Source organism: Corvus hawaiiensis, chromosome 8, assembly GCF_020740725.1.
Source record: "Corvus hawaiiensis isolate bCorHaw1 chromosome 8, bCorHaw1.pri.cur, whole genome shotgun sequence".
Lineage (NCBI taxonomy): Eukaryota > Metazoa > Chordata > Aves > Passeriformes > Corvidae > Corvus > Corvus hawaiiensis.
In genome coordinates this window covers 13,059,999-13,073,683 of record NC_063220.1, presented here as the reverse complement: position 1 = coordinate 13,073,683, position 13,685 = coordinate 13,059,999, and the positions used below count along the sequence as shown (strand labels likewise).

The window sequence follows — 13,685 nt, the reverse complement described above, 5'->3', positions numbered from 1 at the left end:
TACAGTTTTTGGAATGAACAGTGTGCTTGAAGCAGAAAATGCTGTGCCTGCTCAGCAAGGTCTCCTAAAAGTTGCCACCAGCCTCTGCAGTTAGAGATGGAAACACCTCCTTGCTGTATAGGAAAATGGTGTTTCTACTGTTAACATGCAACATCTCAAGAACTAAATGTTTGCTTTAGCTGCCTGTAGTAGTTGGACTGGTCTGTCCAGCAAAATGTTCTTCTCTTCCTGAAAAATAGAGGCAGGTACCCCTCCGGCTTGTTGCCTCTGTAGGTGAGTTTTAAAGGTGCTTTTTAGAGCCTTTTGTGGAAATCATTATATGCATGGAAGGAGGGGAAGCAGTACATCGTATGCTGTGTTGTGTTTGCTGAATTTTGCCCTCACTTGATCAAAACCCTTTCAAAAGTTGGTGTGAGTTCTTAGGAGAAAAGAAGCAATGAGGGATCTTTCCTGTTGAGTGTCAGGTGGCAGGAGGTTGTTCTGCTTTTAGAAGTTATGTTGCTGCTGTAATTTGGGTGCTCAGGTGAGAGACCTGTGTTGGGGCAGTGTGGCTCCATCTGGGGTGCTGCATGGTGGGGAAGTGCTGGTGTTCCTCCAGGTCCCCAAATATACTGAAAATTTAGTGCAGGACTCTTACGCATTGAAGCTGCTGCCTCACGTTACTTCTTCAGTGAGGTAGTTCGACGTTTGAAAAGCCCTTGGTATTTTGCATGTGTGGTGGCTCCATAGAGGTTTGTGGGAAGTGTGGCCATGGTGCACTCACACAAAAGAGAAGAATGGTGCTGTTCAGCCAGTGTTGGGATCCACAGATGTGCATCCCTGTAGCCTACTGATGGGGTTTTATTGTTCTTTAGTGGGTCGGTACTTTCAAAATTATTTTTTTCAACACAGCTTTCAGTATAAGCCTACCCACATTTTCTTTTCCTTATAAGAAATTTCAGGCGAAAGAAAGTAAAAATAAAAGCTTTGTTACTGTGGTTTTAATTAAGATTTGTTTGTGTCTTAAACTCTGTATTGTTCTTTGAACTCCTAGGTTGCCCCAAAACCTATTAGAGGATGTACAAACCACAGCCTGTAAAATGCTTCTGTTTTCTTGTGTTTCGTACTTTTTCCCAGCCATGTTGTCAGACTAGCAGGAAAACATGGACTTCTGGGAAGTGGTGCACCATGTGGGGAACTGAGGCCTCACACCATAGACCTTCTTTTCCATGTTAGGTGTCTTGAGAACCCGCTGGGTGATATGCTACAGCTGATTTGGCTCTGCTCCTGGACTACTTTGCTATTCCAGGAAGAAGTTTTACAGGAATGCTGATCTTACTTTAATAATATGAAGGAATCATTTTAGATTGGAATCTTGCAGGAACATATTGTAATTATCATTTAGATCTAAATGAATCCAAGCAGTCTTTTCTCAAATTACAACGTTCCCTTTATGAATGCTTTTCCTCTACTTGGCATTCAGCCCCAGTAATACAGTGATGTTGTGTACAATGTGGAACAAATGTCATCTCTTCTTTTAAGAGAATGCCTGGCTCCAAAATGTGGTAACTTTTAATGGAAAAGGAGAGGGATGATGAGACAACAGCGCTGACTAGATGCTAAAACAGTGTAACTCATGGGTTTGGAGATATGGATATGGGCATTTTCTTCTGAATGGTCCTTTGTGGTTTTTGGTGGTCCTTAGATGTCTTTTAACCTCCTTAGGTATTTTAGAGTTTCCAAAGACCATAACCTGTACTTTTCACATGCTTGCAGATCATTGAGTCAAACATTTCCAAAAGATACTGACAAAGCATCTTAAAAGTGTGTCTGTTTAATTTTAGGACAAGGAAACCTGCATGGGTGTCAACAATCAAAGTTACATATGTGAAACGGGCCACTGTTGTGGACAATCCCAGTGTTGCAACTACTACTATGAACTCTGGTGTAAGTCCTTCCGTTTTGTATGGCTTCCCTTCCTAATCTGCATGGCTCTCATACCTTACTACAGGTCTGGCTTGTGTCCTGTGGGGTTTTGTATTCAGCCCTTGTTGTGTGTTGCCATTGCATTTCACTGCAACACAATCCGGAGCTGATGTGATACACAAGGAAATAGGGTTGTCACAGTGGGTGCTTTCTCAGGAGTAATGGGTCATCTTGCCACTGTTGTTTGCTCTTCTCACTGATTTGGGTACTCAAGATAACATTATACAGGAGTGAGGAAACCAGCTTGAGGGAGAAATGCCATACACACAACACTAGAGCTTGACACACTCAAGCAGGGAATTAATTCAGTGTCTTTCATCTTGTTGGTTTAGTTCTTGGCAAGCACAACAGTTCAAATCTGGTATATTTTTTAAAAGATGTCCTTTCAAAGAGGAGGGCCAGGGTGCTTATTCTCTTCAGGAGTCGCTGTGTTTGGAGTCCTTGCCTAGAGAGAGTCTTGGGTAAATCCTGTGGGTTTGCAGTGGCTGAATGCTGTGCTGTGAGAAACACACATTGCCCATTGCAACCCCTTTTATCTCCTCTTTGCCAAAATGTGGGATTTTAAAATACCAAAGTTTTCAGTAAATGGTTGAGTGACTGTACCTGCTGAGTCCCCTTAGATGGCAGCAGGCAGGTCAAAGCAGGTGGTCAGCAAAACCTGATAAAGATATATGGCAGAATGGAAAGTTGAAAGCATAAGAAAGTAATAAATGCTGAATTTTAAAAGAAAACTTCAGCTTGTTTGGTGTGATGGTGCCTTCTTTCTCAAGGAGGACCACAAAAGGTTGAACACTGATGTTGTGCTGTTGTACTGCCCTGAACCTAGGCTAGGAGGGCATCTCTGCTCCTGGAATTTGGAAATGTGGCACTCTGAACATTGTACCCCTACATTTGAGACTGGAGATACTTTCTTACCACACCCAGTGGTATCTTCTAGTTTTTATGCAACTGTGCTTTCTACTTAATCCCTCTGTTGTGCCCACAGTTTCACTTTCCCTAAGTAGCTTGTGTGTGGAAATGTGTTATACATACAAAGACTGTCACTTAACCTGGATCCAAGGACAAGAATAGCTTACACTTCATCCTTTACTCTAGAAACATGCTTTTACTTCTCAAATTAGCCAGTGAATGGAGGATGTGGTTATAAACTAAACAGGACTCTATAGTAAGCATCTTCAAGACACACTGTGCTCAGATTCCAGTGGCTGGCTGTGTCAAAATGGCAGGATTTTAATGTAGTGCAGACCTTTGCAGCAGACTTATTTTCCAAAATGTCCAAACAGTTCAAGAAACAATTCAGGACAGGGGGCCGGGAGGCAGCTCCATGGACTGTAGCAGGCTGAGAAACAGACATGAATATATTGGACTGCCTGGATCATACTGTAGCAGTCAGCAGCACAGGCAGGACAGATGACAGGAATTTGTTCAGACTAGAGGGGGATGGATGGACAGGGCAAAGTGGGGAAGGTCAAACCCGGATTTGAGTTTGTGTGGGTTGGAATGTAGAGGAAGATGCATGTGTGCAAGGGCTTACAGGCTCCATGGCAAGCAGGATCTAAATTGAGCAGCAGCATGGAGTGCAGCTGCACACTGGGGCTGGTGGCATGGTCACCGTGTTTCTCCCATGGACATCTTGAAGGAGAGGCGTAGTTGAATTGCATACGAACAGTCTGGTCCAAGCAATAGCCCCCTGCCATTTTAATGGGATGGTTTAGCTGTCTTTGTGCTCTCAATATGGCACAGACTTTTATACTTGGCAGTGCCTGGTTGCATCATAAAAGTTCTTGGAAGATAAAACCAGATTTTGTTAGAAGGAGGCAGAATTTAAAGGCTTCTTTTTAGAGCAGGTGCCCACGTCACACTGAGATCATGGAATAAACGTGTTGGTCACACACACTGCTGGATGATTCCTCAGGAGAGACAGGTTTCTGTGTGTTCACATTCCTTCTGCGTCACGGAGACCATCGTGTACCACACCAAGAGGAGGGGAATAATTCAAACATGAGACCTGTCTTCTAGGCTTTCTGCAAATTCAGGCAAACATCCAGTATTGATTTAAAATCAGTTCGTGTTTTCAAAGCTTGCTTTGCCATTATGAGTGGTAGGAGAAAAGTTTCTTTTGGATGGGAAGGAGTCATATAGGGAGCATGTCCTTTAAAAGTAAGCCCATATTGTAGAGCTTGTGAGCTTAGCTGCTGCTCAGGAGTTGCAGAGTATCTTTGATAGGTACATATGGTGAGGCTCTCTGAAGGCCTTCAAGGTGAAAAGTGGTGATAGTAAATGTAAATAGTCTTAGTATGAGCAGTGGAGAGCAACAGCTTTACATGCTTGAGAATAGATTAGCTTTTTAAAAGTTAATAATAACTTCTGGTTAATGAACAGTTAACATAGCAGCACCTTTTAAGCATGGCTTCATGGTTGTTCTGTTTTCATTTTAACTTGTGTATGCATGTACTGAAGTAGCTTTTGAGAAGTTTTTGCTTCTCTCAACCTTCTCAGACCACTGGTACTTTTGTGTGCCTGAAAATAGACCTTCTTTGCTAGTCCTGTTGAATTAAATCCTGGACTTATTTACCACCACAGCTTTGTGGGAAGAAGAAGCAGAGGAGGGTGGCATTTGAAATGGAAAAGAAAACTGGTCTGTCTTTGCTGGACATGCTTTCTGAAACGTGATCCTGTTTTGTGGCCACTTGGAATTTTTCCTGTAAAAAGGACCTTTTTCCCTGTTTTGGAATTTGAGGGAAGTTTGTCTTTGAAAATGGCTGATCTCAGCAATTCTAGGCTTGTAGTGTTTTTAAACCAGTTGTTGCGGGCAATGAAATAGGATGTAAAATCAAGGTATTATTTTGTTAAGGGGTGGAGTAGAGGAACGGAGAATATGATATGCCAAGCAGGTGGACAGCCCATGTTTAAAATTAGATAACAGCCCAGTTCAGATTCCCCACCCATCTCTTATTAAAAAAAACCCCAGTGCTGTGTTGCCAAATAATAAAACTATATACAGATTTATAGATAAAGGTCTAATAACTATGTAAAGGTCTAATTAGTTCTTAACTCAAGCTTGGTAGCTGGTACCATGGTGGGGGGAAAACTGCATTAAGTCTTTTAATTTTCTTGGAACATAACAATAAAAAATAAAATGGAAAAATTTACTTTACTGTTGCATTTCCTCACACAGGGAAAGATGTTTGGATGGTGGATGAGCTGGGTCAGCATTTTAATTGAACAATTTACTTGGGCTCCCCAGAGAATTCATGGTCCCCAAGGGGAAGAATCGCAGCAGCCACTGGATTTTGCTTCCTAGCAGTTTTTATTTGAGTCTCTGTGGTGTGATTGTGATTTGCTGGAGTTTTCAAATGTTGGCCTTTTCCCAGGCCTGACAGGTGTCTTATTGCTTAAACATTCCAAAATACCACTTTTCAAAATACAGGAGAGAAGGTAATCGAGGAATGTTCCTGTGTTTTGCACGTTAAGAAGTAAGGCTCAGAGGTTCTGGATTTTCCCAGGTTTAAGGGTATAATGTGGACTGAAAACTAAATCCAGATCTCCTGACATCCATCCTTGTGTCTCTCCTTGCCTTTGGAATCATTAAGTGATTCCAGAGGCTCTCAAGACAGCAAGCAAAGCTGTAGAAAGTATATTTCATTGTGTGGTTGGAAAAATAGTACACTGTGCCTCAGGAATCATGGAGCTTGGAAACAGGCAGCTGCTCACTGCTTGCAAAACGTTGTAGGATTTCAAAGTTTGAGGGCTTAGCTGGTCTTGGGTCATTTAGGTACTGCACAGCAACCCAGCATTGGCAGTGAGTAAGTGTTCATATATTGCTTGTGCCTGTTTTGTTTCACTGTCTTTTTTAGCAGGGGTACTGAGCTCCTCTTTCTGAAAGAAAGAAAAGGAAAAAGATCTTGACTGTTTAGGTCCTAGTGGAAGGATTGTACAGGAAAAAATGTTCTGTTTGCAAGCAGCACAGTCAATGTTTTTGCTGATTTTGAACATTCTGCTCATCTCTGCACGCTTCCCCTTGGAATCACTAGACAGCTCTTTTCCCAAAAAGCGTGCTGCCAGAAAATTCTGGCAAGGATCCGGTTAGTTGCTAAAACTAAAGCAACTGCTGTACCACGTACATATTCCAGGAGGTCAGCTTTATATTAGGAATTCATGTCCAAGACTTTGCTGCAGTCTGCAAAACAGTCAAACAATGCACCAGTCCCACATTTTCATCCTTACCCCGTGTTGTGTTATCCCACATCCTTTTCCAAAGACAGATTTTTGCTGTTCCTTGCCTTTCACCCAGCCTTCTGTGTGGTTGTACTTGCTTCTCTTTCCTGGGTGTCTCAAACTTTCCCTTCAGCTGTTCCTCCTCAGCTGTGCTGCAGCGATAACCCTGCTATGGCAAAGCCTCACCGGCAGTATAGGGCAAACAACAGATGTCTCAACCACACAGAAACTCATAATAAATAGGGTCACTGAGGGAGTTATTTCCTGATTTCCTTGGACTTCTTGTAGCCTAATCCAGACAGCCAAATCACCTTACGTTTGTTTTGGTCTGGCTCAGTAAAATTCCCAGATCCAAAGCAGAAGGCAAGCTGTCTGGCATAGCCTGGCTGTGCAGATACTGACTTTTGACCCGTGTGGCTGCTTTCAGCTGAGTTGTGTTAAACAGCATGGAAAGGCAAGAGAACTTCCTGATGCTCTTTCACCCCCTGCCCTACGTACCTCCAACCCAGCTTCTCACCAGCTACCCAGATCTGTTGTTCCCAGACGTTCAGGACATGGTCTCAGCTGGATGTTCCACTCTGGTCTCTGTTAGACTATTGTTCAACATGCATTTTTACCAACACAGATCTCTTGGGAGGAACTGGACTTAGAAATGTCTCATCTGGAGCATGGGAATAATTGCCCTTGCAAGGCTCCCTCCCTAGGAGAGAGGCATAAAAAGTGTCTGCAGATTTACTGCCTCAAGTTGTCTTTCACTGCAAGATAGGCAAAGGATTTTTCTGAAACTTGTGTTTTTCCATCTTAGCTCATTGCAGTGGGTGTACCATATATAGTGGACACTATTTGGAAAACTAGAAACCAGTTGCAGTTAACTTTTGCATCTTCTTTTGTTACCAGTGTGGGAGCAAGCACGCAGGAGTTGGAGATGTCTTCAGCTTTTTTCTTTTGCCATTGTACTCTACAAATATTCAGTAACTTTTTCCTGCGTGAGGTCAGGCTGGGACTGCAGTTCTAATTACTTAAACTAACATAAAACTGTCACTGAAGGTCACAGTCTTTCTCTTGCTGCTGCTGCTGTGTTTGCCAAATGAGTTTCAACCTGTTCTGGTTCCCTCAAACCAGTTCAAACCACAGTTGCGCACAACTTTGTGCTGGCACAAGAAGAGGTGGAGGAAGCAGCGGGAGGTATGGTTGAGACAGGCAGGAGAGGATCGCGTCATTCAGCGGCTTCTTTTAGTCCTTCTTAAAATGTTCATGGGCTTATGGCCTGGATCCTTCACCTGGCATTCTTGAGCAGCAGTGTTGGCTCATGCAGGCTCATGCCTGCAGTGGCAGGAGACAATGTGACCTCTCTGCCAAAGGGCACGATTAAACCCAAGGGCATCCAGGTTGTGGTACCAAGTAAATTTCTCTTCCCTTTTTCATTAAAGTGTTGGCCCTGTGAAAGACAATTTTTTTCCAGCCATGACTGACTGTGAGGCCATCATTTGGGACACTTTTTAGTCAGTGAAAGTGTCCCACTTCTCCTGTTCAGAACCAGCTCTCATGGAGCCAAAGCTATTACCCAGATGCTTGTCAGGCAGACCCAAAGGCACTTTGCAGTATGTTTTGGCTTGCTTTTAGGGGATTTCCTGCCAACAGAGCCATGGCATTTGCCCAAGTTTACCATGAACTTGGGGGCAAATTTCTCTGTTCGTACGCTTGGAACGCTCCAGAAAACATTTTCCATTTTGCACAGGATAAAAGGAGCTTCCCTCAGCGGCATTGTTGATGGCAACATCCCAGGCAACAAATACAGTACAGCATCAAAGCAAACATCACTCCCTCCTTTTCCATGGGAAGGAGTGCTCTGGTTTTTTAATTCTTAAACTGTTTTATTCTTACTTATTTTGAAGTTTGAGCAAAACTATGGTCGGTGTCCTAGAAAGGGTTTTCTTTAAGCTTTAAGCATGTTCTTTCACAGCTGGTAGGAAGCATCTCTGGTGCATGGCCATGTGATGGGGCTCCCTTTCCCAAGAATGCTGTTAATGTAGCAGCCTTCTCTTTCTTCAGTATTACGTCTGGCTGTGAGAGATGGCTTTCATGGGAGCTAATTCTGTTCCCAGATGTTTCTGCAGCTCCCATTCTGACTTCCTGAGCTTGGTGCTTGTGTCAGGCTTACAGCTCTGAGACTGTCAGATGCTGGGTAAGAGATTGGTGCTTCTTGTTTTACTTTCATGAAAGGTTTTGGTGCTCTGGCAGGGAAATCTCTTGGCAATAATCAACTCCTTGGCTGTGTCTGTTTCACCTTTGCTTGCATCATTATCCACCTATAGGCATCACCAGTGAATTTAACAAAAAATACAGCAGTGTTTCTCGGGACTCACTCGTTTTTGGGCTGGAGAGTGTTGCAACTTCTGACTCTTCCATAAACCAAGAGCAAGACTGAAATCGCTTTCAAGTCTAGTCTCCTGGTTCCTGTTTTGCTCCAGATAGGTACTTTACTTCTGCTCAGGCTGTCCATCAGAAGTTGTATTTCCAAAGTCACTGTTTGTTTTTTATCTGTCGTGTTGTCCTTCGGCTGCCCCAAGCTTTTATTCCCAGTGGTCACTGCCAGGTGGCTGTGGAAAATATCCTCAAATCAGACATTTAATGGCAAATTTGGCTCAGGATGTGTCTCCCAACCTTTTTTCCTTTCCAGTGACTGCAGCAGTAGCTCAACACAATGCTGCTGAAAAGCACCTCGTATCCCTTTGGGAAGAAGGTACATCTTGAAGAGCATGAGGAAGGCTTTTGGCAACAGTGAAGGCTTTTGATGACATGGAAGACAACCAGAAGCTCAGTTTTACTTGGTTTTTAGAGGCTTTTTTATGCCAAACATCAGTTGCCTCTGTACATTTTACCCATTTTCAGCACAAGGCAGAGTTGGTACCTGTTTTTACCCTGAAGGAGGTGTTAGCATGTGCTGCTGCTGTGCCCCTGCCTTTCCTGCTCGTGTAGTGTTGTCTTTGGGTGATTTGCAGCTCCCCTCCTGCCAAACGAGCACAGGCCAGTGGTCTGCTTGGCTCACCTCCCTGCTGCTGGTTTGAAGCCAAGCCTCACCAGGTGTACAAATGCACAGCTCAGCCATGAACATCTTCACTGTTCACTCTATACTTTTAGACATAATATTTACAATTGCACTTGGCCTTGGAGCATAGCTTTATTCCAAATAAATGACCGTACTATATATTTGCTAGGCTTTTGCAGTTTTTCTGCAGCCAAAGCTGCAGCTGTGCCCAAACTCCTGGCAAGGGAGTGTTGTAGAGCCTTTTATGGAGGCCCTGAACTCCTAGCACCATGCTGGGCTTGCAACCAGAGCTGTGCCCAGTCCTTCTCCCAGCACTGGCACCTCTGCCCAAGTGACAGCCAGGGAGCCCCTCGTGTGCCTCAGCTCCCATGGGTGTCCCATCCCCTTGCTTCCAATGCACTGGGGGCCTTCCTGTGGTGCAGATGTGCTGTTGGGTGACAAGGTGGGGACACAGCCATTAAAGAGGATGCCAGAAGCCAGGCCAGCAAATGACCGTGGTGGGCACACGCTGCTCATCTCCTGCGATCATCCAGGCAAGTCCTCCAGGCTCAAGCTGAGTCAGGGGTTGAGTAATTCCTAGAAGCTCTAGGAAGTGTCAGTGGTTAATGAAGCCAGGCAATAATGTGGTATTAGCGGGTTCTTTTTCTGGAAGTTCTCATGAAAAACAACAGACCTCATCCACTCGCGTTTGTGAGCGTGCACAGACCCTTTGCACGAGAATGAAGGTGGTGTTCCTGGCACCGAGGCCAAATTGCAATCCACTGAATTATGGTGTGTTTACTTAAATGCCACCTGTGGTTTCAGTAGGATCCAACATTAATTTATTATCCTAAGATGTTGTATGTTGTTACTGCATGTTGTTAACAGTGTTGCCACACCTCTTCCCAGGAATGGCTGCGCTTACTCTGACCCCTACTCTGAGCTTGTGCATTGGTTTGTGTGCAAAGCACTTTGGGATTCTTTTTTGGAACGGGTAGAGAAGTTTTCTAAAGAAATACTTTTTTAATCTTCTGGATGCAGGCTTGGGTGGGAGCAGTTATTCCCTGCAGAAATATTTGGCTGCTACAGCTGAGATTGCTTAACAGTGGCAGTTCTCCAGGACATCTTAACTAACTAAGTGCTGCTTGCTACCATTGTATCTGGACTCCTTGGGAAAGGACATGATCAAATGTGTTAAAAAGCATCTGTTTTCATAACTGTAGCTAAAATCCCTGGATAGCTGGGTGTAATTTTCCATTGTTATTGAACTCATGATCACTGCTCTTCGAAAATACGGAGTACTTAGAAGATGAACTGCAGGCCTGCCTCTGTGCATGGTGGCATGCTGTGCCAATGACCTGCTTTTGATGAGTGCATTCTTGCTTCCTCAGCAAGCAAGAGCCAAGGGACCGTCTCTTAGCGAGAAATACAGTGTTTTTATTGGTGAGAGTCTTCAAACTGTGAGACAGCTGAAGTATTGTATTTGTATACCAAGATTTTGGTAGTGGTAGAGGCTACAGAAATGGTTGCAAATGTTTGGCTTTGGAGCGAAGGGTGGACTGGACCAATCCTTTTTGTTTATATAAAAAAGCTTTTTTTAGAAACAGGGTATTTGGAGCGCAGTGGCCACATTCTCATTTTGGTTTGGGAAGTGCAAAGAGCATCTTGAATACTTTGTCATTTGCTTCTCTGGAGTGAAGATCACAGTCTCCTCTCTGGTCGTCTTGGTACAGCTGAGTGGGCTGGCAAGAGAAACTACCCCAGAACCTTCATTTCCAGCCAAGAAAAAAAAAGGAGGGGGGGGGGGAATATGTAACACCTTCGTTTGATGGCAGGTTTTGATAAGTTTGATGGTAAGGCAGGTTCCAGTTGATTAGGGAAATAGATTGCACAAGACAGAGAGAAATTTCAGTTTGTTGTGCCAAAATACATGAGGAATTCAGGTTACAACACAGGGAGGTGAAAGTCCCCACTCAGAATGCTCAGAGACACGATATGGCATGATGCAGTTCACCTACAAACAGCCCAGTGCAGGTCTGTGAGATGGGTGATAGGGATCCATTGCACTTTGTCCTGAGCCAGAGCAATACTGCTTTCATTCTTCAAATTCCTAAACTGTTCACCTTTCCCCACCTAGCTCTTAGCAGAGAAAACATTTGCAAACACAGCAGGGGATGCTGGAACCATCAAGGTATTGTGAAGGTGTGACTAGAGGTTTTTAGTGGGGAGAGAAGAGCAGTTTGATACCACAGGATAGCCTGGCCTTCCTGAAAATGGGCTGTAGCATTAGGAATCTCCATTTTGACTGTTTGGGATAGTGAAGAGTGGCAGAGGTGTTACAGAAAGAAAAACAGTGTTGTGATCTCTAGTGAGGAGTGGCTGCCACGACTACGTGTTTCTAAAGGAAGAGCTCTCCCACTATCTTCAGATGCAAAAACTGAGCTTAAAAAAGATAGAGCTTACAGACACTGGGGCAGGTCAAGCTGTGGGCTGCAGTTGCAGGAGACAAAAGCCTAATCTGGAGTGAATGTTCCAGCTTTTTGAAGTGTGTCTCGGAAACATTTTGTAGTGCATGTAAGTGAGAAATTCATGGAAAGGAAGAGTTATTCCACATGTCCGAGGGCGTGAGTAAAATTCAGGAAGTGGTCTTCTAAAATTCCTTTTAAGGAGCAGTGTACATATGGTACAACTGTGCACAGAAACCAGCCATGACCACAAACAGAGCAGAAGTTTGGTTTCTTGAGGATTCAGAGAGGGAGGCTAGTTTAATTTAATTTTGGGTAATTTAAGACATTGAGTACAAAAATAAGTTTTAAAAATATTTTGAGACATTTATGAAAAAAGAGTATGTTTTTGTTAAACATAACAATGAAGGATTTGGGCTGGAAATTAAAGAGCAGTGCAAACAAAAGCAAAACATAGTGCTTGGGGTTTTTCTCTTCTTCTGTGGTCAGTCTGCAGAGTGTCTTTTGTGTCTTGATTGTTATTTTCAAACCAAAGTGGCTGTGGGAGGCAAGTTCAATGCTATTCACAGCTCTGCTCATTTTTGGCTGGAAGAAATGGTAACCAAAGGGTAGGAGCAATGGAGGGGGGGAGCCCTGTCTCCATATTTTGTTCTTCTCCAGAGTTGTACCTATTGAACATGATCTACACTGTACTAGAGTGTGTTCAGTGTTGTCCAATTCTGGCAAGGCTGTTGGAGTAGCCGTGTCCCACACAGGCAGGAAGGTCCATGTTGAAGCCTCCTGGCCTAACACATATTTCTGCCTTTAGAGCAGTGCAGGTTCAGGTCCAGGCTTTCAGATGATCTCCATTGGCTTCTTGGGGCTTCCTGGGTTTGGATGCAGCTCTCATACAATGGCTAACACTTGCTCTCCCCGCTGCAGGGTTTTGGCTGGTGTGGACCATCATCATCATACTCAGCTGCTGTTGTGTTTGCCATCACCGCCGCACCAAGCACCGCCTCCAGGCCCAGCAGCGGCAGCACGAGATCAACCTGATCGCTTACCGGGAGGCCCATAACTACTCAGCCCTGCCCTTTTATTTCCGTATGTACCTCACTCTGCTTTGCCTGGAGACCGTGGGGAGCATGGCAGCAGCGAGTTTCCTGTGTTGGGTGGAAGGAGGGAGCAGTAGCTGGACTCAGCAAGAGGCAAAGCTGCCCCATGGCATTTAGAGATGAGGTGGTGTTGGATGCATTTGAACCCCCTTGAGTCTGGAGTTGAACCACACCAACTTACAGCACCTTTGCACCCACCCCTGAGAGTGTGGTGATTCCCTGGGTGTTTTTCTGCAAAGGTTCTTGAAATACCTTTCAAGACTTTGTGGATGTTCCTCGTTTCCAGCCCAGACTTGCTGCTGGTGGGACCGAGATGCGGGAAGTGGCTTCATAAAATTCGGTCACACAGAGTGGGAGAAAGTGGAGTCTCAGCAGAAACTCTGCTGGCTCCCACCCTGTGCTGTGGTTCCCAGGCCATACTGCTGGTGAGCAGCCCTAGGACTCTGCGTGAAGGAGCTGTTGCCCACAATGCAGGGAAAGTACAATCACTTGGTGCTCTCCTTGTGTTCTGCTATGCTGTGCTAGAACAGCAAGTCTCCTTCTGACTGGAGGTACCACAGCTGAATTTCCTCTGACAGACTGTTGAATTGCATGTATGAACTTGCTTTTCTTGTTAAACTCTGGCAGTCACCTCAGAAATCATCCCCAACAGCCTTTTCCTCCCCAGCCCCAGGGATATGCAATTGCACATGGAAAATTGCAGTGCTATCCTTAAATGTTTCCAGTGTTTAAGTACATTCTGTCTGTATAGACTATTTTGTTGCCTCTTAAGAAATAAACAAAATTTTTCATGGATTTGAAAGGCTGTAAGTACAATAAGCCAAACTCTTTTGCCAGTACTGCCAATTTATTCTGACTGCACCAGAAGAATTGAATCCAGCATTAAAACAGAAACCAAAAGCTAGGATCTCCAAG

At 44.3% G+C, this 13,685-nt stretch overlaps 1 protein-coding gene across 6 annotated transcripts in view; it reads left to right on the top strand.

Moving 5' to 3' along the window:
- WBP1L (WW domain binding protein 1 like) overlaps window positions 1-13,685 on the top strand; it is a 59,465-nt gene that overhangs the window by 42,947 nt on the left and 2,833 nt on the right. For 4 of the 6 annotated variants that reach the window (XM_048311575.1, XM_048311578.1, XM_048311579.1 and 1 more), the window contains 2 exons: window positions 1,824-1,926; window positions 12,598-12,759. In XM_048311575.1, coding sequence (XP_048167532.1) covers window positions 1,824-1,926; window positions 12,598-12,759 — 265 coding nt within the window. The remainder of the gene's footprint in view (window positions 1-1,823; window positions 1,927-12,597; window positions 12,760-13,685) is intronic. The other 2 variants (XM_048311574.1, XM_048311577.1) reach the window with 1 other exon arrangement.